Genomic DNA, 26,595 nt, shown 5'->3' on the forward strand with positions numbered 1-26,595 from the left:
AGTAGAAATCCAATGTCTGTGTAAAATCATCCCCAGTGTCTCTAGCTAGAACGTCCTCTCCTTCTTTCACTTTCAAAGCACATTATTTAGACTCTCAATTTAGCACTTACCACGTTCAGCCTGCTTTGGTGCTCTGCTGTATGTGATTCTGTTCATTCCTCACTAAGCTCTCAGCTGAAAGCTGTCAGCACCAGCACGATGGTATGGATATGGGGTTCAACCAATAATAGTCAAATTATCGCACTGAATGAAAAAGAATGAACTAATACCTTAAAATAACGTTGTGTTTTACATGAGTATTCACTTAGAGATTGTCAACATAAATCAATTTAATTAGTGGAAATAGTGAAAGAGAGTAGCGTTGTGAATAATTTCAAATGGTGAGTATCTGATTGTGATATTTCCTTTTTCTTAAGAAAACACTATACATTATAGGATTCAGGGTGTGGTGATGTATTGGACAGGATGACAAAGCCAATCCAGGATGATATGGTTTCTACAGATAATCAAATGAACGGGTAAAAATTCGTTTTTCAAACTCTGAGTTTCTTGGGCCATAGTTTTAAAAAAAGCCTCTAAGTAAACCAGAGGCCAAAGTTGGATAACCCTGCGTACAGGCTGGGCATTAATTGGGGTAACATGGACTCACTCTGTTGAGAGTCATTAGGGAAAAGAATTTGTAGGGAATGAGGAAAGTGCAGTGGAGGTTTCTGTTGGAGGAGGTCATCAAGAGGACGTGACCTCTGCTTGACCCTTGGGCTGAACCCAGGCAACCAGAGGCTCCTCATCTCCTCCCCTGTCCTTGGAATGTGTATTCTGTCTATTGTTCCCACAGTAGGAGCCATTTCAAGGGCACAGCCTTAAGAGTGCAACGTGCTGGGGAGACCAGCAGGATGGTAATGGGACCGAACTCTGTTAAGGCTTCTATAGAAGCTTTGAAGATTCAGGTGCTTGGGTGCAGAGATCATCCTGCAGACAACCAAGACAAGCCTGCATGTAAGTTCGCTTCCTTACTAAGCCGTCTACCTACTGATCTGGAGTAGCCTGCCTCCTCCTTCAGTCTCTTCTTGCTCTCCATGCACCGGAGTCCGTTTGTGAACTAACAATCTCTGGCCTGTGGATATTTGCTGGTGGCTGGATAGCGGGCTCACTGTGGAGTTGGTCCAGCCTTGTGTGGGCACCTCCTGCATAATTCTGACTTTCCTTCCCCGGCATAATTGGCATTTCATTTCGGGAGGACTTTCCATTGTATTTTAAAAATCCAATCAATGTAAGCAGAAAAGAAACTCCATTTTCAGTTAACCTTTTCCTTGCCTACCACTCATGTCCTTAGGGAAGCTTAAAGAATTTTCTTCGGTACACTAAAAAAGTAGATAGTTGGATATACTGCAAAACTTTTCAACACTTGACTCCAAATCCCCACGACTGCCAAGACATTCTTATAAAGAAATCATTTGGGGAAAGTTAGCAACTACTGTTTTTGTGAAATGATCACTGTGGGGATGAGGTTTTTGCCTAACTTTTTTTTTTCTTTTAAATTTAGTTTCTGTATCTTGTGCCTGGTATCCGACGTTAGTTACAGAATAAACAGTACTTTGCAAAGACTGACAGGGTCAGCTGCTCTGGGAATGTGACCGGTGACCTCCCGGATGGATTATCGTCCTGCAGGCTGCTTCCAAGTCAGTTGAAAGGTAAGCATTCTTTCTGTATAAGTGCACGCTGCTTTGGAACACGGTTCAATTTCAACTGATAAATCTGAAAGTATATCCCGGGCGCGCTGTCTCAAAGGGCACAGAGCTGTTACTTCGGGGGCAAAGTGATTTGTCATGTCAACACAACCACAACGGCGAAGCTCCTGGGTTTAGGGGAGGAGTGAGCTACAGTGTTGCATCTGGTTGCTTTGATTAAGCCCTGAGGACACAGGAAAACTCCATCCAGAATTCGTTTCTCAAGTTAGAAACACACATTGTAAATCTAATATTCAAAAACTAAAGCCTTCCATTTCTGAGTCCTTTTTTCCTGAAGTCTTAACCAATTTAAGCTGGCTGTTGTCTTCACTTCTTCTTCTTCTTCTTCTTCTTTTTTTTTTTTAAGATTTTATTTATTTATTTGACAGACAGAGATCGCAAGTAGGCACAGAGGCAGGCAGAGAGAGGAGGAAGCAGGGTCCCTGCTGAGCAGAGAGCCCGATGCAGGACTCGATCCCAGGACCCTGAGATTATGACCTGAGCGGAAGGCAGAGGCTTTAACCCACTGAGCCACCCAGGTGCTCTTGTCTTCACTTCTGAAACAACAGTGGTGAGAGAGTGTGTGTGTGTGAGTGTGTGTGTGATTGAGAGAGACACAGAGAGAGAGAGTGACAGAGACAGAGACAGACACTACCAGGAAGTATACCTATTGTTCAGAGGATCTGGAAATATAGTGAGTGTTCCAAATGCAAGAGTCAAAACTTGTTCAGTGCACACATCGTGGCTGTCCCCATGAACAAGAGAAAATTTATCTCAAGTCTCTCGAAAATTGTAGATGCTGAGTATAGAATAGCGGAGAAAATGGAACATGCTGGAATTAGATCCCCAAGTGGTTTTAATCAGCTTCTCTGTTATAGACTCTTGAGGTATGGATTTAGTTTTATATCAGAATTGCTGTTATTTCTAAATTATCATCAGTGTTGCTAGTATTAGTTTATTTTTAACCTCACATTTTATTTTTCAATATATTTTGATAAAAGATTGCATTTTTCAGATGCACACATTCAAAAAGCTAACACTTTTCAAAGTTCTCACAGCTCTCGCTTGATTGAACTATTTTCTAGTGCTCAAATGAATGCTCTATCATCAAGAAATGATTTTATAAAGAAAATGTCTCTTTCCGGACATTGCCTAAAATGTCTTTTCTACAGTCATTTTTAAAATATGGCCCAGAACCAAAATAAGGGCACAAATAGTATCAGAAGAAGTAAAAAAAAAAAAAAAAAACCAAAAAAAAAAATCAAAAATCATACTCCAGTAGGAAAGGTTTATGTTTCACTGAAGATTGGTAATTACAAAGGTACAAATTTGTTAAGCTGTTATTATCGTAATTATCATATACTGATATTTTAGGGTTTGCTTTTGTGTCCACTTGGCAGATGCAACTTACAAAAATGTTTATTATACAGTGACAAATTCAACTTTAAAAAATTTGTCTGTAGACGTGATTTTTCACAAGCTGTAGGCATGTACCGTAACTCAGCATCCAGTATGTCTGGCTGCAGGAGCTGGAAGGGATGCTTACAAGTGGTGATGGTGGGACATTAAAAGTCTTCCTGTGTTTGTGTCTTCCAGATGCACAGACAGATGAGAAGATAAGCATCAGAGGAATTTTTCAGAAGAAGGGTCCCCAGCTACTGCTTGAGAGTTTACAGTTGCCAAATCTGATAAACAGACTCAGGTAGGGGAGCTGGGAAAACTAGAAAATTCTGGGGACTGGTCTCTGCATTTTGTTTTTCATTGCCACCCCACTTGCCCATCCCATTACCCATCAAACAGAGACTTTTGGAGACATGGGTGTAAATTTTCAACTAGGAGCAACACCAGTAGGTCAGTTCTCAGTGCTAGGTCTACACTAGATTTGCATTCGGCTCTTGGGTACACAAGGAAACACACTTCCAGTGTGGCTTTGGGGACAGGCTCCTGCAGGCATGTGCTGAGTGTAATATCCTGGTCTACCAGTAAATGGGTATAGAGCTTCCATGGGCTTCTGACTGGACTGTAGAGAGTATATAGGACCCATGCCTGGCCTGCTGCAGGTGGTATGTGGAGAGATAGACCTGTATCCATTGTCTCAGAAGAGGACCCCATCTTAATAAAAAGGTATTTATCCTTGGAGCACACAGTGAGGAAGATTCTCAATTGTCTATACCAGGCTTTGCAGATTTATTTTTTCAAAGAAAACAGCATTTGTCGTTCATGCCTTATGGGTATCTGTCTTCCTTGTGAGGTTTCCTGTGCTTTTGCTGTGGAGCCGTAAGTCCCTTAAATGGCAGGTGTGGGGAAATCACCACTGAAAACAAAAGACACTGTATTAACTTGCTGACTGTAGAGGAACAATCCATTTTAATAGCTGCAAACTCCACTCTCCTCCAGTTTTTGAATAGAGGCACAAAATGACCAACTCTGAGCAGCTGAGATTTCAACCTCTGAAAGAAGCACATGACAAGGGTGCAAAGATGCCAGTATATTGAAGTAAATATCATTTGCTGAGGGTCATTTGTTCCACTTTTGAATGGAATTCTTACTGGCCTACAGTGGCGTAGATTTTAATTTCCTGTTTGGAGTGACCTGTTACTCATATTATGTTTCTGGTAAAAATCATAAATTTCCAGCTTTGAAAGGAATTACCGATATTTCTTTGTATGTTTTTAAGTAATAGCTTTCTGGAGAAATAATTCACATACCATAAAATTCACTCTTTTACAGTATATGTTATTCTTCAGTGGTTTTTAGTATATGCCAGAGTTACGGCATCATCATGACTATCCAATTTCGGAATATTTTCATCACCTCAGAAGGAAGCCCCATAACTGTTAGCTGTCATTCCTCATTCTGCTCTCCCTCACCTCCTGGCAACCACCCATTATCTTTCTGTTTCTGCAGAATTGTCAAATACTCTGGATTGTTCATATAAATCATCAAAGAATATGTAGCTTTTTTTGTGGCCAGCTTCTTTTTCCTATCATATTTTCAAGGTTCATCCATGTGGTGGGAATATCAATGCTTCATTCCTTTCTATGGACTGTTAATAATGTGCTCCTGTGGCATCTTTCACATTGCTTCACCATTACTGTGTTGATAACATTGGTGTGGTTTCTACTTTCTGACAGTTATGAATAATGCTGTATCATGAACGTTCTTGCGGACACATGTTTTCGCTTCTCTTGTGTACATCGCTGGAAGCAGAATTGCTGGGTCGTACAACTCTTTATATAAAATGTTGAGAGACTTCCACACTGTTTCCTTTTCTAAAAGATGTATTTATTTGTCTTAGAGATGAGAGAGACTGTGTGAGGGAGTGGGTGTTGGGAAAGGGTAGAGGGAGAGAGGCTGTCAAGCAGACTCCCAGGGGAGCGCAGAGCCCAGCTTGGGGCTGGATCTCACACCCTGAGATCATGACCAGAGCTGGAATCAAGTTCCCAGTGCTTCACCTACTGAGCCACCCAGGTGCCTGCTACACTGTTTTCTGAAGTGGCTGTTCCACTTCACAGGCCCACCAGCCCAAGGAGGGCTCTGGTTTATCTACTTGTTGCCAATGCTTGCGATTCTGATTTGATTTTAGTCATCCTAGTGGGTGTGAAGTGTTATCTCGTTGTGGTTTTGATTTGCATTCTCTAAGCACAACATCTTTTCACATGCTTGTAGGCCATTTGTTTGTCTTCTTCCAGAGAGATGTCTATTCAAATCCTTGGGCCATTTTTAAACCGGTTGTTTGTACTTTATATTGCTGAGTTGTCAGAATCCTTTACACAGTTTGGATATAAGTTCTTTACCAGGGGAATGATTTACAAATGTTTTCTCCTACTCTTTATTAATTTTTGTGTCACTTTTGTTCAGACTTTGATACTATCTTTGAACTCACTTTTTTTCTAGATAAACTTCACATAGTCCAGGGAATTAATGGCACATACGTTTAGCGACAGCCTGCTCGATGCCAGACACTGTGTTAAGTTCTTGGCACACATTACCATGTTTAATTTTTGTAAGAACATGAAGAGTCTGGTATCATCCCTTCTTTTAAGGGAATGGGCACTGAAGCTCTGAGAATTGAGTTTGCTCAAAGTGACCCAACGAGAAGGTGGCAGAGTCTGCAAATGAGTCCCATTCTTCCTGCTGCTTCAATCTGTTGTTTTCTCCTTTACTCCAGTAGTTAATTGTTTGAACAAGGCAAGTGAACATCAATACTGTGTTCCTCTGCAATATGATTTGTGCTGGATAAATGCATTTCATTCCAATCTCCTACCCAAAGTCGTATGAATAACAGCGAATGACAAGTCTTAAGTCACATCTGTTTGATGCATATCCCTCCTCCTCCACCCCACCTCCTCTTCCTCTCTCTTTCCTTATTTGCTTTTTTTTTTCCCTTCCCTTGTTTTCTCTCCTCTCCTCTTTCTGTTACAAGAATTTATTTGTTCCTTACTATGTTCTAAATGTCTGGATGAAATGATGCATAAAAAACCCTCAAATGAATAGATAAGGAACACTCAAAATATCATGCGAAATAATATAACATCAGAGGTGATAAGAGCTGTGAAGAAGAATATAGCAAATGAGTGGGCAGAGGCTTCTCTATTTTAGATGGGGTCCTTGGGGAGATCTAGATAAAGTGAGAAGGGAGCCATGTGACTCTGCGGTGAGAGCATTCCCATCAGAGGGAGGAAAATACTTGTGGGACGGACAAGCAGAGAAGAGACCAGGTTGGACCTCTCTCAGCTGTTTGACCAGTAATAGATGAGTGCTAGCTTTGGTTAAGCATAATTTTACCTAAAAAAAAAAAAAAAAAAAAAAAAGTCGTGTCCCTAAAATATATCTGAACTATCTTTAAACATAGTTCTGTAAGGGGATGGAGTAGCTAGTATTCACCACAAAGTGCTGGTGCTGTTGACTCACTCTCCTTGTTATGCCTACAATGAACTTATTTGTTCAGAGGTGCTAAGTGCACAGTGGTTAGGAGTTTGGGCCAAGGAACTTGAATGCCATGAGTTAGTTGTATAACTGTCTTCTTATTATTTTTTAACTCTAAAAAATGTGTTAGTGTGCTAAGGCTATGGTACAAATACCATAGACTGGATGACTTAATAGAAATATCTTTTCTCCCAGTTTGGAGCTGAACGTCCAAGGTGTTGGCAATGTTGGCTTCCTTGGAAGGCCTCTCTCTCTGGCTTGTAGAAGGCTGCCTTCTGTGTCTTCCCATGGTCTTCTCTGATTTTTCTGTTTTTGTCTTAATCTCTTCTAATAAGGACACAAGTCATATTGGATTAGGGCCTCCCCTCATGACCTCATTTTACCTTAATTACTTCTTGACATATCCTATTTTCAAATATAGTCTTATTCTTAAATGCCAGGTATTAGGACTTCGACATGATTTTGTGGGGCAGGGGACATAATTTGGCCCATGATAATGGTGAAAATAATAGTATCTACTGTTTAGAGTTGTTTCGAGAATTAATTGAGATAATATATGTAAAGCCTTAAAGGAGTTCCTGGCACAAAGTGAGTGCTATTAAAGTGTGCTAAGTAAGAGTATTGCTATCATACTTAGATTCAGTCATGTCTACATGGTAAGTTTGTTGAGGGAAGATACATAAAGATTCTATCTTTGAATTTTATTATTTTTATTTATTATTTAAAAAAATCTGCATGTACCTAGAATAATTATCACTATTATAGCTTCTCAGTGCACGTTTGCTGAAGTTAAACTTTTCATCCCTGGTGGGAAGGAGATCGCTGGTGCTCTCATTATCACTCTTCTCTCCTTCCCCACTAGCTCTGCATTCCACCACTCCCCTGCTTCTAACTGGATCCCAGATTTCACCTTCAGGCACTAAACTAGCAGTCACCAAGTTTCCTTTCGCAATCATAGCATGCTTTTTTTTGCCCCCCCCCCCAAGAGATTTTGGAAGTTGCATTTACATAAAATTTCAGCTATCGCCTTGCTTTTGACACATACGAAACTTGCATGCCAGGACGCTTATAAGAAAGACATCAGTTTTCAAACTTGTTAAGGCAACAGGGTATATGATTCCTTATCTAGAATACAGAGTTGAGGCAAAGAGGGAAGTCCCTTTTGCCCGTGAGTCAGATACAGTGTTTCTGAATTCATCCTTCTGAAGCAGGGCTGACTAGCTAGGTTTACTTCTTACTAAGTGTTTCACTTATGAGATCCTCCGCCCTTCTGTCTTGCGTAACAATAAGTTCGTCTGTCATGTGTGACAGTAAGTATGGAGTAAGTTCTCTAGCCACTCTGCCTGGTGACAGAGAACTGGCTAACACCACTCTGAAGGATGGAGCCCCACAATACATTTCCTAAAATGTTTTCTTAAAAAATGAAGGAAAAACTGATGGGAAACTTGTGTTAAGTTCAGAAACAGGTGTTAAAATGTTTCAAACAGACCGAGCGGTTAGACCACCATGGAGATCAGTCTTGGCTTACTCTGAAAGCCACTTTTTCTTTTTATTTCCATCCACATATCTGGTTTCGTGCAAAAGTAGAGGGAGTTAATTACCATTGAGTCCCACAATAATTTTCTTTAAGACATGTAACAGTTTTCAAAGAATTCTGAAAATACTATTCAATTACAAAAAAATATGAATTTCATCTCCTATGGGAACTTTGGTCCCAGTAGAAAAACCAGGATCATGAAGAAAACCAGTTTTATTTTAGGAAGGGAAACACCACTTTTATTTTACGGGGTTTCTAAACATCAGTTGCCAACTTTTCATGGAAGAAAATTGGCAATACCCCTTGAATACATGTGTTGTGTCTTAAGAGTTTTCACTAGTTATCCTTTTGCTCTTTTCCTGTAAATGGCTTTTTAAACTTTTGAGCTATGAAAGAATGCATAACTGTCTGGACTACCAGGACGCAAATTGGAATTCGAGAGAATGAAGCTGTCTGATTCATATTGGCCATATGATCATTACATTTGTTCTTTGGAAACTGCTTTATTAGGTCTGTATTCTAGAGTATATTTTACTCTGCTCCAGTGGCTCTGAATGAATTCTTTGATGGTGGCTTTTTGTCACATGCATCTTTCATGGTTCAGGGAACCTAACCTGTTGGAATATTCTCCTGTTGAAGAATTTGCTTTTCTATCTAGTGACATTTATCATTATCTAAGGCCAGCTGCCTGACTTCTCTTCAGTGCTCTGTTTATGGGGTTTGGACATCTATAAATGGAAACACTAGCTAACCAGAAACTATCGCCAGGGCTTTCTGATAGTGTCCTGAGCACTCACAACTTGGAATGTCCTGCAATATCTAACATGTAAGCACGTCAAATCATTTTCTAGACAGACTCTGACTCTCTTTTTCTGTTTCTCTCTCTCTCTCCCTCTCTCCCTCTGTCTCTGTTTCTCTCATTCAGTTTCAACATGGAATTTGAAAAGCATGAAAAAGGAAGCTTATTAAATGAGAAATTAGAGGAGAAACTGACGGTAAGATGTGTGAGATTTAGCATACACAGATTGATAACGCGACTGACATAGTGACAGAGCCGCTGTCACAGATTGGAAAAGTTGTACTAACCAACTTGTATTTTGATGTTTTTCTTTGGTCAGCAGCCTGAAAATTAATGAGTTCCTTGGACTTTGATGAACACAGTGTAATAAAATTATTTTAAAAATTTCAATACTAGAATGTGGGCAAATTTGATTTTAGTTAAATGATGTGATTTACCTCCAATTTTAAAACTCAAATCCATTTATTTTGAGCCCTTGCTGTATTGCCTCAATACTGGGAGATTATTGCATTTATTGAGCTAACTCTTAGGGAAGTCCAGTTTCTCTGAGATATGAGGAAAATGTGACAAGAAGAGTATATAAGTATTATATGCTATTTTAATATTTTATCAAGTAAGTTAATGATCTGGTGTAAGGATAAAGCTTACTCAGCAGAAAGGTTTGATTATTTTGCTATCAAAGTTGTAAAAGTTAAGTTGACCTTGATGCTGAGAAATTACATGTCAATGCTCTGTAGAGGTTACCTGTGTTTGCTGAAACATAAAATACACAATAGACTGGAGTAGTAGAATGTGTTGTTCCTGGTTCACCTGATAGGTATAAGGGGCTAATTATGTTTGGAATGTGCTGTGGCTACAGAGTTAAGGATAGAACAGGCATGGCTAATTTTAACAACAGTACAAGTAGTAAAAAGTAAAACTACATCAACTCTAAGACTATGACTTCTTAAAATTGTGAGACTGCATTGTTCTGGATGTTTGAAATAGGGATTTTTGCCCTCTTAATGATATTAAAACCTGTGAGATGAAAAAAGATATCCAGAGGGTTGAAAATTCATGAAGTGTATTAGAATTTCAGTCTTGAAGAAATATATTGAATAAAATGTAACTTTTTCTTAAAGGATTCAGGTCATCCTTTTGAATATAGCTGTGGATCTCTGTTCCAGGTGGTTGTCTAAACATGTATTGGTCAGAGACTTATTTGGCCTTTGACTATCTTGAAAAGCTATGAATTGTTGGAGTCCTAACTAGGGGTCTTGAGTCACAAAGATCTGAGTGACAGTTCTCATTCCACTACTTCAGAATGCAGGAATATAGGATTTTGTTTAAGCTTTCTGGGTTACAGTTAACTCACTTGTAAGATGGGGAGTAGTAATACTAATTTGAAGGATGTCATGAAGATTAAAAACTATAATGTTTGAGGATTCCCTGAGCTGAACCTATTCTTTTCAAACTGTTTTTGGTGTGACTTATAAGATACATACCCAAATTTATTAATATAAAAAGAGAAATCTGAAGTGTATTTCAAAATAAAAGGAAACCTTAGATATGCCCACTTCAAAGTCTTAGTAGTTATAAAACTTTCATGGAACCGGATAGAGAGTAAGTAAACACATGAATAGAGAGTTGCTATGAGTTGTGTGAAATTTGACCCAGAGCTTTCTGGCAATCTTTTACAGGGAGTTTTGCAAATAAATACAGTGAATATGGGACAAGAAAACAGAAATTAATGTGGTCTCTTATTATGTGGGGTGATTTGGTGTAGACTTATTTCCCTCTCTGAAGGGTCAGACATTCTGCATGCTGGACTCTACCTTGAACACGGATGTAAATCTAGAAGTAAGCAAAAACCTCTCCTTAGAGGATGCCACTGTCACAAAATACATGAGCATTACTCTGGAGGAGAGATCTAGGGCTAGCCTCCGATTAAATTCCAGAGGAGTGGAGGGAAGTGTGGGACAGCTCGGAAGTCCTGGGAACATCTAATCTGCACTGAGAAGAGATGATTCTGGGGGGGAAGGGAACACATTAAAGTTCAGTAGTGTGGGCAGTTGTCTCTATGGGCAAACAGAGCTATGTATGTAACCCAGATATCTTTCAGATAAAGGAATTTTGGTGACACTGTTATCAAGAAAAGGTTAACATATTCAGTGTCTCTAAGAGATCTGGAAAATATATAATATATCTCTGGAAGTTTACAGTAGAAATTATTTTGGTTAACCCTTTGACTATTTATGTGGACAAATATCTAAAATAGACATCTAAAAACATCAACTTGTGGAGCCTTGTGTTCCTTGCTAATACCGACGTAATACAGTATGCCTGGCTAGGTTGCTGTATACAGTTAAAAAATGTATTTTTGTAGAGTTCACTAGGTTCTGAAAATTATTAAATTTATTATAGTCAAAATTGCAAAAACATGGTTTTTAGAAGGAGAAAATATTTTTCCATGAAAATAAATATGTATAATTATAATATTGCTGTGTTATAATATGTATCTTCTTTAAAATTAAAGGTGTACACATAAAGATTTTTATTATGAACATTGTGATGAACTATATCACACAATTAAGGAATTTACATGATTGGCTTTATTTGAAAAAACTCCAAGGTGAGATCTACAGCAAAGAAGAAAATCAATAGTCTTCAGATTTTTAGAACTTGTTTATTCTATCCAAAGAAAGAGACAATAATAAATTCAGATTTTTTATGTTTCCTTCAAGATTTTACTTAGATTCACATCAGTTCACACATAGTGTGGTGTAAGTTTCAGGGGTAGAATTTAGTGATTGATCAGTTGCATACAATACCCAGTGCTCATATCCACTGCCCTTCTTAATGCCCATCACCATTTACCCCAGTCCCCCACCCTCTCCCCTCCAGCAACCCTGTTTGCTCCCCATAGTTAAGAGTTTCTTATGGTTTGCCTCCCTCTCTGTTTTCACCTTATTTTATTTTTTGTTCCCTCCCCTTGTGTTCATCTGTTTTCTTAAATTCCACATATGAGTGAAATCATATGGTATTTTTCTTTCTCCGGCTGATTTATTTTGTTTGGCACAATACCCTCTAATTCCATCCATGTTGTTGCAAATGGCAAAATTTCATTCATTTTGATGGCTGAATAATAGTATATATATAGATATAGATCTAGATATAGACATATAGACATAGATATATGTATACACACACACACACACACACACACACACACACACACACACACACACCACATCTTCCTTATCCATTCATCAGTTGATGGACGTTTGGTTTTTTTCTGAGTTTTGGCTATTGTGGACATTGCTGCTACAAATACTGGCATGCGTGTGCCCCTTCAGAGCACTATTTTTGTATCCTTAGGATAAATACCTAGTAGTATAGTTGCTGCATCACAGGTTAGTTCTATTTTCAACTTTCTGAGGAACCTCCATATTGTTTTCCAGAGTGGCTGCACCAGCTTGCATTCCCACCAACAGTGTAGGAGGGCTCCCTTTCCTACATCCTCACCAGCATCTGTTTTTTCCTGACTTATTCATTTTAGCCATCATGACTGGTGTGATGTGATATCTCACTGTGGGTTTGATTTGTCTTTCCCTGATGTCGAGAGGTGTTGAGCTTTTCTTCATGTGTCTGCTGGCCATTTATATGTCTTCTCTGTAGAAATGTTCATATCTTCTGCCCATTTCTTAACTGGATTATTTGTTTTTTTGGGTGTTGAGTTTGATAAGTTCTTTATAGACTTTGGATACTAGCCCTTTATCTGATATGTCATTTATAAATCTCTCCTCCCATTCCATAGGCTGCCTTCTAGTTTTGTTGACTGTTTCCTTTGTTGTGCAAAAGCTTTTTGTTTTGATGAAATCCCAGTAGTTCATTTTTGTCTTTGTTTCCCTTGCCTTTGGAGATGAGTCTCGCAAGAAGTTTCTGTATCTGAGGTCAGAGAGGTTGCCGCCTGTGTTCTCCTCTAGGATTTTGATGGTTTTCTGCCTCACATGTAGGCCTTTCAACCATTTTGAGTTTATTCTTGTGTGTGGTATAAAGAACTGGTCCAGTTTCATTCTTTTGCATGTTGCTGTTCAGTTTTCCTAACACCCGTTTGTTGAAGGGACTGTCTTTTTTTCCACTGGGTATTCTTTCCTGCTTTGTTGAAGATTAGTTGACCATAGAGTTGAGGGTCCAAGTCTGGGCTCTCTGTTGATTCCACTGATCTATGTGTCTGTTTTTGTGCCAGTACCATGCTGTCTTGATGATGACAGCTTTGTAATAGAGCTTGAAGTCTGGAACTGTGAAGCCACCAGCTGCTTTTCTTTTTCAGGGTTACTATGGCTATTCAGTGTCTTTTCTGTTGCCACACAAATTTTAGAGTTGTTTGTTTTAGCTCTGTGAAAATGATGGTGTTATTTTGATGGAGATTGCATTGACTGTGTAGATTGCTGTGGGAAGCATAGACATTTTAAATTATACTTGTTCTTCAAATCTGTGAGTATGGAATGTTTTTCCTTTTCTTAGAGTCTTCCTCAATTTCTTTCATGAGTGTTCTATAGTTTTCAGAGTACAGATCCTTTTCCTGTTTGGTTAGGTTTATTCTGAGGTATCTTACGGTTTTTGTTAAAATTGTAGATGGGATTGATTCCTTGATTTCTTTTTCTGCTGCTTCATTAGTGGTGTATAGAAACGCAACAGACTTCTGTGCATTGATTTTATAGCCAGCAACTTTGCTGAATTCCGGGATCAGTTCTAGCAACATTTTGATTGAGTCTACTTAGAGTATCATATCATCTGCAAAGTTTGAAAGTTTGACCTCTTCTTTGCCCATTTGGATACCTTAATAGGATTCTTTATTACATATCCAATATAGACTCCACCTTATAGGGATAAGAGAATTGCTACCATTAGCTATTGACACTTTTTTTGCCCTGAATTTGTTACTCTTTGGAAATTAGAAGTCAAGATTCCTGGGAGCTTGACAATTGTAGGTGGATCAATAGATAATCAGATAAGAAATATGATAACTCTAATCTTTCAATATGTCCTAAGCTTATCAATCCCATCTAAATTTTTCACAAATCAGTTGATATTATCCCAGTTTTTTAAACATAAAAAAGAAAACTCAAATAGCATGGACTTAAAGGGACATTTCCAACCTTTGAAAAGCCAACACATTATGCTGTGCTGGATATTTTAGTCCTCCCTGATTCTGCAAAATCAGATTACACTAAAGGTGATTTTTATGGTGATGCAGGGAGGGAGGGAGCTATTTTGTAACAATACAGTTCTGTTTGGTTGGTTCTACAGTAATTGGTGTTGGAGTTGAATGGATCTTTTGTTTTTTCTTGATGAGATTTGAGTAACCATTGTATCATGTGTTCCCCAAAGTACATTCCTTAGAATTCTGATTTTTTAAACTGCTCTGCAAAAAGAGGTTCTGATCTATGCTCATGAATATTCATGAAACGTTGTATAGGATGAACTACACAATCTTACTTCTTTTTGGAGACTCTTAGTGTATTTTAACACACTGAAGGCCTTGAAACACTTTGGAGGTTCCTCTTGTATTTCTTAAACTTCCTACCAATGTAATGTATTTTACTGTATGTATGTAATGACAGTGAATATTTGGGCTACTGTTCTCTGGAATACATTTTAGGAAGTGATGTGTCAGTACATTAGTTGTCTGATTTTATTTATGAGTTTCATTTTCAGAATAATGATACAAAGAACAGTAAATTTAAGCTGAATATCATTTGTTACCTATAAAGTGACGTTATTTCTGGAATAGAGTTGAGAGTAAGTACACCACTATTTAGTATGTTTTAATAAATAAGTAAAATTAAGACAGGATATCCTGACTATTTTCCAAAATCTTTTTGAATTTATTAATTCTTTTCTCCAGGGAGGACTAGAGTTCTGTAATAAGTTGACATACAAAATACTCTGTGGAAATAATTATTTAAAAAAAAAACCCAGATGGGCAATAATAAGCCAGATTTTATGGTAAGTGCCTCAATAAGGATCCCTCAAATTCAAAATTAGGACTCTGTGAATTTCTGAAATTTTAGTAAGATTGATTTATTCGCATTTCTTAGGGAGATAAGAACTCTCTGAGGAGTCAGTAAAGGGGTTGTAGGATTGATCGGTCAGCACCAGTATTTCAGATTTTGCTGGTTAAGGTAATGTTCTCCAAAGAGCTGACACATCCCTCCAGCATTGGTATGAAGATTCTGGTTTTACTGCAGATGAAGTATAGTTGCAAAGACTAACCATGAAATGGAATCATTTGGCAGATCAAAGTGAAAAACTAAATAATTACTCCTAAATCTTTTTTGCATAAGAAATAATTCCACCCTAACTTCTCTCTAGCCTCTTTTTCATAGAGAGCCAGTAACACAATTCTTAAATAACCAAAGAATCTGTAGCTTGGAAAAAAAAAAAAAAAAAGAGAGGAGACAAGATGCCATAGACCATTGGGATTGATAGGAAATTACTAAGCAATGGGAACTGAAGTCTTAATGGGCATAATGGCAGAATGAAGTAAGACCACAAAAATGATGAGTTAGGGTAGATGAGTACATGCAGGAGTTCTGAGTACTATCTTAACATCTATGAAAGCCGAAACAAAGAACCTGTGCCTTTGGGGTGTGTGTGTGTGTGTGTGTGTGTGTGTACCTCTGATTCCAAAGAGGAATCCATCTCTTCCATCTCTTTGTAAGTGCCATTTTGTGTGGTAAAAAGCATGTTATATCTGAGTCTAGGAGACCATTTTTGGTGTTAAAGTCGTGTTTATGTGACCTTAGACAAATCACATAACCTTAGGTCTCCTTCCTTACAGACTGAGAGGTTGGGTTGGATCTGTAAAGATTGCTGTGGGTCTCTAGCATTTTATAAGTCTGTGAAAGTGTCCTTGAGCTGTGTGGTCATTAAATCCTTTCCATACCAAACAATGCCTATTTATACAAACATTAGAAACCTTGAAATAGATTATTATATTTTTATGTCATCACTGGCCAAGTGTAAAGTCAAAGTCCTTGTTACTAGATTCTTAGATTTTTTGCAGTACAAAATTTCACAGTTCAGTACTCATAAATTGAATTACACATATTCTTTATGTTTTCACTGAGAAGCAGCAAAGATTTGAGAATGGGATCACGGGAGAACACTATGGAATAGATAAAGAAAATCATGTGTAAGTGCCTTAATATTAACGTCAAAATATAGTAAAAATAAGGTATTCTATTTTCTCATAGTACTACATAAAATAAAGTTGCTGCTGTGTTTTCATCAGGAACAAAAATTTAGAACACATATGTCTGCATTTTAAATGTTATTTCTAAGATGGTTTCATAAGCTGTTACTCATTCCGCTTTGTAGTTCTTACCACTCCCGGCAACGTGCCTGACACAGATATCTTGGTCCCTGTGCAATTCTAATTTTAGTCCCTTTGCACTGCTGAAGGTGGAGGAAAAAGTGGACTGCACCCGAATGGCAAAACTCCAGCCACCATTTCCATTTTTCTTTTACCTTTAAGAAAAATGAGGACTGTGTCTGTTAGCACCCAGGGACGGGAGGGGAGAGTAAAGTGAAACTGATAAGGATCCAGATTTCTACTTTATGGTTCAAATGAAGTTCTTGAAGCCATCCAGTCCTTTGAAAACCACTGCTAATTAAAGCAGTATCTGCTGATAATGTAAGTCTGAGATGCACTGTTTGAATGGATCTTTTGATGCAGCTCTGTGTGTTGGTGAATGGCAGAAAGGAGACGGATCGCAGGCTTTAAGCGAACGGTGCTTTCACACTGACATTTATAACACACTGTACGTGCGGCGAAATATTTTCTGGGTTCTCATTGTGGGAAGTACAATTACTTACATATCTACTTGTTCTGCCCCAACTCTGGTTCCCCTCAGGGAATGACAAATAGACTGTTGTATTAGTGATGTAATTACATTACCGAGTCATGGGCTTTATTTTGCTACATGATCTTCATAAAAATAAGGAGGTGATTTTTTAAAATGGTGAGAGGATGTCTGTGGTTTAATTGCCAGTTTTCTCCTTTATTTATGTCCTAAAAATTTCTCCAGGGTACGTTCATCAATTTTCTTCTCAGTTAATGGGCATTTCCTTGCATACGTGGCTTCTGGAGAAGACGTCACCCCCAGTTTGTTCTTTAAAATAGGCCTCCTGCCCTTGTGGGTGTCAGAATGTAGCAATTCAGAGACCACCTCATGCTTTTAAATACTAACTCTGTGACATTTGTCTCAGGAGCAGATGAGAGAGCCCATAAGATTGCGTTCCTAAACCTGTAATAATTTCTCTGGGATATCATGTCATAGTGGGAGACTGAAGGAAGAAAATGTCAGCATGAATTAATAAGCTTATCACAGAGAGTGGGGAGTTCTTTTAGAATGTGTGAAGGAAACATGGGGAATGAAATATTTTTGTTCCTATTTTTTTTTTTTTTTCCAGTCAAGCTCAGCTTACAATCTGGAGATTCCTACATGTTTTGTTGTTTTATCTGCTTCTGCTCATCCATCCATCCGTCCATCCATCCATCTGTCCATTCATTCGTCCGTCCATCCAGGCAGGGAGTCCTCTCCTTACAGCTTCTGACCTTCTGGCTGCCTGGATCCCTTTGCATGTGGTATGGAAGGAGATGAAGGAGCTAGTCATAGAGATTTGCAATGAAATCTCTTCTTTGAAACCCTATTACAGTCATAACCCCTGTGGAATTTGCCTGCCTCGAGTCTGGTGCACCCTCCAGGGTTTGCCAAGATACTTATTAGTGTTCCTTCCTGACTACAGTTCTGCCTCGTAGCATAGCCAAACACCTTCATCTCCTTTTTATCTTCCAGAAATTTACAGTGTGCTTTTTCATGCTGACTGCTGTCTCCTTCCAAATCTCTAATTGTTGGGAGTTTATTCTTTTACATTCCTTTATTCTCTTATTAATGGGGTCAAGAAAAGGATTTGAGAGAAACTTAATGTATTCCATCAGCCATCTTGATTTATTCTTAAATTTTATCCTAAATGCTTTGTGCTTTCAGTAGGTGGTGTGTCATGGATAGTCTTTCTTTCTTCTTCAGTGAGGGAAAAATGAATTTGTGTGGAACTGTTGCATAGGCTATGTTACATGGCATGCCAGATAATATTCTGAGTCTATAACTCAGAAAATATTTTAATGCCATTTTTAAAAGCTTGAATGTGGAAGATTAAGAAATTTCTAGTTTTTACCCTTCTTATTTGTGCCAGAGTGATTTTGGTAGGTAAGTACAAGGAGTCTGGGGTCAGGGTTCAGAACTGGGCGCTTGTGTGCTCAACCTCTATGAGCTACAGTTTTCTCATCTGTTAAATGGGATATGACTTAACCTCCTGGGGCTTTAATAGGGATGGAGAATGAAGATATATTTGAAAAGTGCCATTCATAGTAAGTACTCACAAACCAGTAGTCATTAGAGATTTGAGAATCACAGTGGTGTACAAGTTACTTCTCGTGTCTGAGGAATCCTTAGGCTGTGACTGCAGTTTGGTTCCTTCAGTCAGACCATGGGTGATTTCACTCTGATTGTTAGGCTGGTGGCCATGCTTATTTTTCCACTAGGAAGGGTGCCATCATCCAACCTTTAAGTATCTTTTTTTTTTTTTTTAAGATTTTATTTATTTATTTGAGAGAAAGAGAGCAAGTACACAGGAGTGGGGTGGGGAGGGACAGAGAGAGAGGCAGAAGCAGATTGTGCACTGAGCAGGGAACCCCATGCGGGACTTGATTCCAGGAACCTGAGATCATGGCTCGAGCTGAAGGCAGTCACTTACCTGACTGAGCCACCCAGGTGCCCCTAACCTTTAAGTTTTAATTTTGTGTCAGTTCTGTGAAGACTGACAAAGATTCAAAAGCAAGAGGTTTTAAAACATAAAGCCTATTCTGAAAGACATTATGGCCCAGTCTCTGTGGCAAATAATTATGTTATATGAATGCAAGTACTATATACATATGGGATAAATGGATACATTGTGAGGTGTGAATAATTAGGGCCATACCTATTATGTAGCTCTTAAAGTTAATAAAAATTATACCAGTAACTGGTAGGCTAACCAAGGCAGGATATTTGTAGGAGGCGAAGAACACAGGTAAATAGAAGTAGAGTTAAGGAAGACATTGTTGTGCTTGTGTGTGTGTGTAAAATGTTCAAAAGAAGAACATAAATATGGTTGACAACAGTCTGATTCAAAAAAGTTTTAAATCTGGAAACTATTTTGTTCAGGATATCATAATTTATATCTCTTACCTTCATCTGGCATTTTTTCTTTCCTGCACAGAAGATATTTTCCCAGAAAAGCAATACTTCCAACAGTTCATTAATATTTTTACTTAAGAATTTTTCTATAAAACAGTTTCATGCACTACAAGTAGTGCTGTAAATTGGTACTGCTTTTTTGGAGCATAATTCTAATGTGTTAAGTGTTTACATACACACTGGCCAGACAATTTTTCTCTAGAAATCTGTTTAAAGTGAAGAAATAAATATTTAGTTATAATGTTGTTTATTACAACAGTATTTACAGAAGTAAACATAATGTAATTAAATGCTAATCTCTTAGAAAATGCAAGGAAATTTAAGGATAGTAGGATAGTGCAATATGTATCACCTTTTTTTCCTGTAAAGATATAGATATTATGAACTATTCTGTTGTGGACCCTACAGTTACCAGACCACTAAGATGCAATCAGTGTGTATGTTTGTGTAGCATTTCTCTTTGAGCTCAACCATATAATCTTAATCATCCAAATAAAGGCAACAGTAGCAGGGGTTGAATTATATTTTTCAGTTTTACTGAAATTTCAAATAGCTCAGTGATTTTTTTCAAAACAAGCTCACATGTTTATGACTCTGCTGTCCTGATGAGATTGTATCAGGGAAGAAGTCAAGGACAGTCGTCTTCATGTGAGAGCAGACTTACAGAAACCTTGAGTGCTTTCATCTTTTTGCCTTAACAGCATCGCCCCCAAGAGACTGCAAACACCTCTAGGCCAGCAGCTCTATTTTCCTAGTACCCAGGGCTGTGTCTGGGACATGGCAGCTGGCACTCCTGGATGGGCTGCTGAGGTATGATGTTGGCATGTCTGTGTGTGCGTGCAGCATGCCCTTCATCTGACTTGATAAGTGACAGGGATGCCAAACTGATCAATCAAGTCAGTCACTTCTGTTGGACTCGTAACTCAACCTCATCAGTGTTGCCTGGGAGTAGGAAGGGGAAGCATTCTGTGAAATCTCTGTGCGGTGCGAAGAACACTAAATACCAGCGTGTTTGGTGTTGGCAGTTGGGCAGAGGCACCAGCACCCTCCACTCAGTACCCTGGAACTTCATGTGGCCACAGGCAGGAAGCCTTGACCTTGGTGGCAGAATTGCAGATTTGGACACTGGCCATAGCATGGCTGCAGGGTGATGGCCAGAATGTGAGAGGAGGAAAATGTCAGAATCTGTATGTTAACCAAAGCCCCAGTTCATGGAGCAATTACAGAGATTGGGGAACTTTCTCTGTGGGAAGAAGTACAGCCAGATACTGTTTTGTTTTTTTGTTTTTTGTTTTTTAAAGATCGTATTTATTTATTTGAGAGAGAATGAGAGAGCATGAGTGGGGGGTGGGGAGCAGCAGAGGCAGAGGGAGAAGCAGACTCCCCACTGAGCAAGGAGCCCTGTTGCAGGACTCTATCCCAAGGACCCTGGGATCATGACCTGAGCCAAAGGCAGACACTTAACTGATTGAACCACCCAGGTATCCCAAGATACTATTTTTAATGATTAGCTTGACCTCATTTTAGCTCTAAGAACTGGTTATATTTACAATTCCCTTGTGAACATTAACTACTACCATAAAAATGGTGTATAATATTAGGTATTCTCAGATATCTGGAAATTCTTTATCACTGACAGTTAGGAGTAACAAGATATACTTAGGAAATTAATAAAATCTGCATTATCCTTTGGGGATTTTCATGTTTATTTCTAACGGGTTTATGTTTTGCTTAGACTCTTTTTTCTTATCCCACCAAATTCCGGTGCTGAGAGGTAGATTTTCCTCAATCATATTCTGCAACAGCAGCTGCAGAGTGTGGATGAGAGTGGAGTATTTCTAGATCTGAGATTTTTGAGCATTTGGTTTTGGTTGGTTTTTATAATAGTTGAGAGGTAAAGGGAAATGTGTTTTGGTTCCCCATGTATTTAAATTCCCCAGGTACAATTTTAGGTTGATACTTAACAAAAATTGTAGGAAAGAATCAGCTTATTGTCATTCTAAAGGCACCAAGCAAGCTGACATTTTTTCTGATTACTCTGTTTTTTGTTGACATTTTACCATTAATAATGAGACAGCTATTGCTGTTTTAATCCAGTAGTCTAAATATTTAAAGACGTTATTCTTACAAAGTATGTTTAATTGAATTTTTAATGTAATACCAAGCTTGAAAACCAAATATCTTTTGAATAATAGTTTAAGATAAACTGAATAATTCTGCCTACGTGATGATTTTGATAATAGCTGGAGCATGTTTTACATTCCAAGAAGTAGACTAAGCACTTACCTTGCTATTATCACTGCAATTCCACAGGGTAAAAATGATATTATTTCCATTTAATTGTTGAAATAACTAAGTCATAAGTCAGTTGCCTAGGACACATAGCAAGCCAGTGGAAGACTTTGACCTCCGGACAAGTTGGGTCCAGAAACTGCTCTTCCAACCACACCTGTACCTGTCTCATTGACAGAACCAAAACCTCAGCTCTAGCCCTATGGTGATTTCCTGTTTTCCTTCGAGCAAACACATAGTTGGTGTTTATGCCAACACACAATGATAAAATAACCCAAACTGGTATTTACATCATGGAAACTTTATTATTCTTTGTTGAAAGATTAGACTAATGTTTAGTCAGTGTGGAAAGGAGTAAAATGTTACTACAACAGACTATACATGAGTAACAGTACTTCAGCACTCTTCTCCTGAATTCACTTAACATCTATTAAAACAATTTCCCTTTAAATACGGCAATACTTTTGATAACATTGAATTTTCACTAGAAATATAGTTAGATAGATGATCACTTTTACATAATACAAAAGTAGTCTTTCAGCATCTTGATTATTATTTCAGGATCTAACTTCTCAGTCAACTATACTGTTGAGTCTGAGATGCTAAAATTCTGATTCCAATTGCAATGAATGTGGGATGTTTCCCCACATGACCAAGCAATTCTTAGATACCAGATATTTATCCTACAATCTAACTGAATTCTGTGTGTGTGTGTGTGTGTGTATGTGTGTGTGTGTATTTCTTCAAATTTTTGTTTATATTCTAGTTAGTAAACATACAGTGCAATATTGGTTTTAGGAGTAGAATTCAGTGGTTCATCACTTACCTATAATACGCAGTCCTCAAGTACCCTGAATAAGGCATCATCCGTCTAGCCCATCCCCACCTACCCATCCCTGTCAATCCTCAGTTTGTTCTCTATCATTAAGAATCTCTTATGGTTTGTCCCCCTGACTTTTTTCCCTCTTCCCATAAGTTCATCTGTTTTGTTTCTTGAATTTCATATATGAGTGAAATTATTTGGTATTAATCCTTCTCTGACTGACTTACTTCACTTAGCATAATACACTGTAGCTCCATCCATGTCATTGCAAATGGCAAGATTTCATTCTTTTTGATGACTGAGTAGTATTCCATTATATATATATATATATATATATATATATATATATATATATATATATATCTCACACCCTCTTTATCAATTCATAGGTTGATGGACTCTTGGGCTCTTTCTGTAGTTTGGTTATTGTTGATTATGCTGCTATAAACATTGGGGTGCACGTACACCTTCCAATCTGTATTTGTGTTTCCTTTGGGTAAACACCTACTAGTACAATTGCTGGATCATAGGGTAGTTCTATTTTTAACTGTTTGAGGAATTCCATACTGTTTTCCAGAGTGGTTCACCAGTTTGCATTCCCACCAACAGTGTAAGAGGGTTCCCTTTCTCTGCATCCTTGCCAACACCTGTTGTTTCTTGTGTAGCTAATTTTAGCCATTCTGACAGGTGTGAGGTAGTATATCATCATAGTTTTGTTCTGTATTCTCTGATGAGGAATGATGTTGAGTATCTTTTCATGTGTCCATTGGCTGTCTGGATGTCTTCTTTGGAAAAAACGTCTGTTCATGTCTTCTGCCCATTTCTTAACTGGACTATTTGTTTTTTAGGTGTTGAGTTTGACCAGTTCTTTATGGATTTTGGATACTAGTATCTCCCATTCCATATGTTGCCTTTTAGTTTAGTTTAGTTCTTTATGGATTTTGGATACTAGTATCTCCCATTCCATAGGTTGCCTTTTAGTTTTGTTGATTGTTTCCTTCACTCTATAGAAGGTTTTTATCTTGATGAAGTCCCAATTATTCATTTTTGCTTTTGTTTCCCTTGCCTCCAGTGATGTGTCTAGTAAGATATTCCTGTGGTGGATGTCAAAGAGTTTGATGCCTGTGTTTTTCTCTCGGATTTTGATGGTTTCCTGTCTCACTTTTAGGCTTTTCATCCATTTTGAATTTATTTTTGTGTATGGTGTAAGAAAGTGTTCAAGTTTCATTCTTCTGCACATGGATGTCCAGTTTTCCCAATATCATTTGTTGAAGAGAATGTATTTTTTCTGCTTTGGTGTGGATTAGTTGACCATACAGTTGAGGGTCAATTTCTGGATTTTCTAGTCTGTTCCAATGATCTATGTGTCTTTTTTTGTGCCAGTACCATACTATCTTGAAGCTTTGTAATAGTTTAAAGTCTGGAATCCCTATGCCTCCCATTTTGCTTTGGTTTTTCAGAGTCATTTTGATTATTTGGGGTATTTTGGCTCAATATGAATTTTACAATTATTTGTTCTATCTATGTGAAAAGTACTGGTGGTATTTTGATAGGGGTTGCATTGAATGTGTATAATGGTTTGGCACTATAGACATTTTAACAAGGTTTATTCTTTGAATCCAAGAGCATGGGATGTTTTTCCTTTTCTTTGTGTGCTCTTCAATTTCTTTCTTAAGTGTTCTATAGTTTTCAGGGTATAGATCTTTTACTTCCTTGGTTAGGTTTATTCCTAGATATTTTTTGGTTTTTGATGAAATTGTTATCGGGATCAATTCCTTGATTTCTTTTTCTGTGGCTTCATTACATGTCTATAGAAATGTAACAGATTTCTTCACATTGATTATCTATCCTGCAACTTTGCTGAATTCATGTATTAGTTCTAGCAATTTTTGGTGGCATCCTCCAGGTTTTCTACGTAGAATATCATGTTGTTTGCAAATAGTGGAAGTTTGACCTCTTCCTTGTTGATTTGGTTGTCTTTCAACAAAGCTAAGAGCTGGTTCTTTGAAAGAATTAATAAAATAGATAACCCTCTAGCCAGATTATAAAAAAGAAGAGAGAAAGGACCCAAATAAATAAAATCATAAATGAAAGAGGAGAGATCACAACCAATACCACAGAAAAGTAAATAATTATAATAGAATATCATGAAAAATTATATGCCAACAACCTGGGCAATCTGGAAGAAATGGACAAATTCCTTGAAACATACAAACTACTGAAGCTGAAACAGGAAGAAATAGAAAACTTGAACAGATCGATAACCAGCAAAGAAATTGAGTGATTAATCGAAATCTCCCAACAAACAAAAAGTCCAGGGTCAGATGGCTTCCCAGATGAATTTAACAAGGATTTAAAGAAGAATTCATAACTTTTCTTCTCAAATTGTTCCACAAAAATAGAAATGGATGGAAAACTTCCAAACTCCTTTTACAAGGCTAGTCTTACTTTAATTTGAAAACCAGACAAAGACCCCACTAAAAAGAAGAATTGCAGGCCAGTATCCCTGATGAACACATCTGGTTGTAAAAATTCTCAACAAGATAACCAGCAAAATGAATCGAACAGTGCATTAAAAGAATGATTCACCATGATGAAGTGGGATTTATTTCCGGGCTGCAGGGCTGGCTCGAAAGTCACAAATCAATCAACATGATACACCACATTAATGAAAGGATAAGAACCATATGAGCCTCTCGATAGATGTAGAAAAAAACACTGGACAAATACAGCATTCATTCTTGACAAAAACCTTCAGCAAAGTAGGTATAGATGGAATGTACCTCACCGTCATAAAAACCATGTACGAAAGACCTATAGCTAATATCATCCTCAGTGGGGAAAAAACTGAGAGCTTTTCCTCCATCATCAGGAACAAGACTGGCATGTCCACTCTCACTATTACTATTTAATAATTTCTATTATTAGATATTTAGTTGGATTTCTTTTGTTTTTGTTTTTTAGTTTAAGTTTTAGACTCAGCGACAAGACAACAAAAAGTATAGAGAGCAAAATGGAATCCCTAATGTCAAGCAGGAGCCTGTGTCAAACAGCAATGCAAATAGTTAAAAGTATGCATCTCTGGGACCAGCATCAGCTGATACCCCAGAATTGATAGCAGGCAGAAATAGTGGAGGTCTGTAGGGGCCCAAGACTGATTCGATCCCTTTCAAAGGGGAAGACTTCAGCAGCAAACTGTCAGACTCTTCAGACATGGCCTCCTCTCTCTCTGACCATTTTAAAAAGGCAACTGTCACCAAAGGCTCTGCCCAGTTGATCTCTGAACTGAACTGAGATCCTTCACAGCTTGAACATAATAAGCAGTAAGTGCCAAGAGCTGACCCAGACTGGACAGAGGCCTTATTTCAACTGTGTGCCCACAGACTGACTTGAGTTTGGTTCATTAACTTCCTACACCCTTCTGTTATTTTGTTGTGTGGTTTGTTTTCTGTCCTGCCCTGAGTGTTGTATAAGAAGCCAAGTGTAATCACACGGTGAAATGTCGTTGAGTTTGGTACCCTAACCTGCTTTATAATTGTGATTAATTTTGCTTTATGATTGAATAAAGCTGACATTGTGAATGCTACTGTGGGCACAACTCGTGTTTGTGCCTTCATAGCATGTTCATAACAAAAAGAAATCCAACTAAATTCTGACACTATCTACAGAGACAGCATCGGATTTCTAAGGTTAAGTGCTCAATCGTACATGAATGCCCTCTACTTCAGATGTTAATTGCAAACTCAAGTTGTTACCATTTTGACCAACTGGCTAAAAATCAGAGGTTTCCACAACCCCCTCCTTGGGTTCACTTAATTTGCTAGAGTGGGTTAGAGAACCCAAGAACCCCATTTACTAACTAGAAAAAGTTAACATGCATTTTATATGTTACATGTATTATATACTGTATTTTTACAATGAAGTAAGCTAGAGAAAAGAGCAGTTCAAACTGTGAGAAGTTCAAACACCTCTTGTTCAAAGGTTAACAGTAATTTATGAAATTTACTGTTAAGTAAATGGAATTTTGCAGTCTGTAACCTCCTGAGGTCCCCCCCCCCCTTTAGTCAGCATAACTTCCTTGAGTTTCCTTCAAGTTGCATATCCACAATTTGTTCTTTTGTTGCTTAGTAGTATTTCATGGTATGAATATACCACATTTTGTTTAACCATTCACATAGTGAGGGACATTTGGGTTATTTCCA

At 38.0% G+C, this 26,595-nt stretch overlaps 1 protein-coding gene across 8 annotated transcripts in view; it reads left to right on the forward strand.

Annotated features, from left to right (window-relative positions):
- Positions 1-721: 721 nt before the first annotated feature.
- The window catches only part of MLIP (muscular LMNA interacting protein), a 252,382-nt gene continuing 226,508 nt past the window's right edge, over positions 722-26,595 (forward strand). For 6 of the 8 annotated variants that reach the window (XM_082729417.1, XM_082729418.1, XM_082729411.1 and 3 more), the window contains exon 1: positions 9,052-9,188. In XM_082729417.1, coding sequence (XP_082585543.1) covers positions 9,126-9,188 — 63 coding nt within the window. In that variant the 5' untranslated portion in view covers positions 9,052-9,125. Of the gene's footprint in view, positions 997-1,543; positions 1,692-3,323; positions 3,430-9,000; positions 9,020-9,051; positions 9,189-26,595 lie in introns of those variants that run through there. The other 2 variants (XM_082729410.1, XM_082729414.1) reach the window with 2 other exon arrangements.

Source organism: Mustela nivalis, assembly GCF_964662115.1.
Source record: "Mustela nivalis genome assembly, chromosome: 5".
Classification (NCBI taxonomy): domain Eukaryota; kingdom Metazoa; phylum Chordata; class Mammalia; order Carnivora; family Mustelidae; genus Mustela; species Mustela nivalis.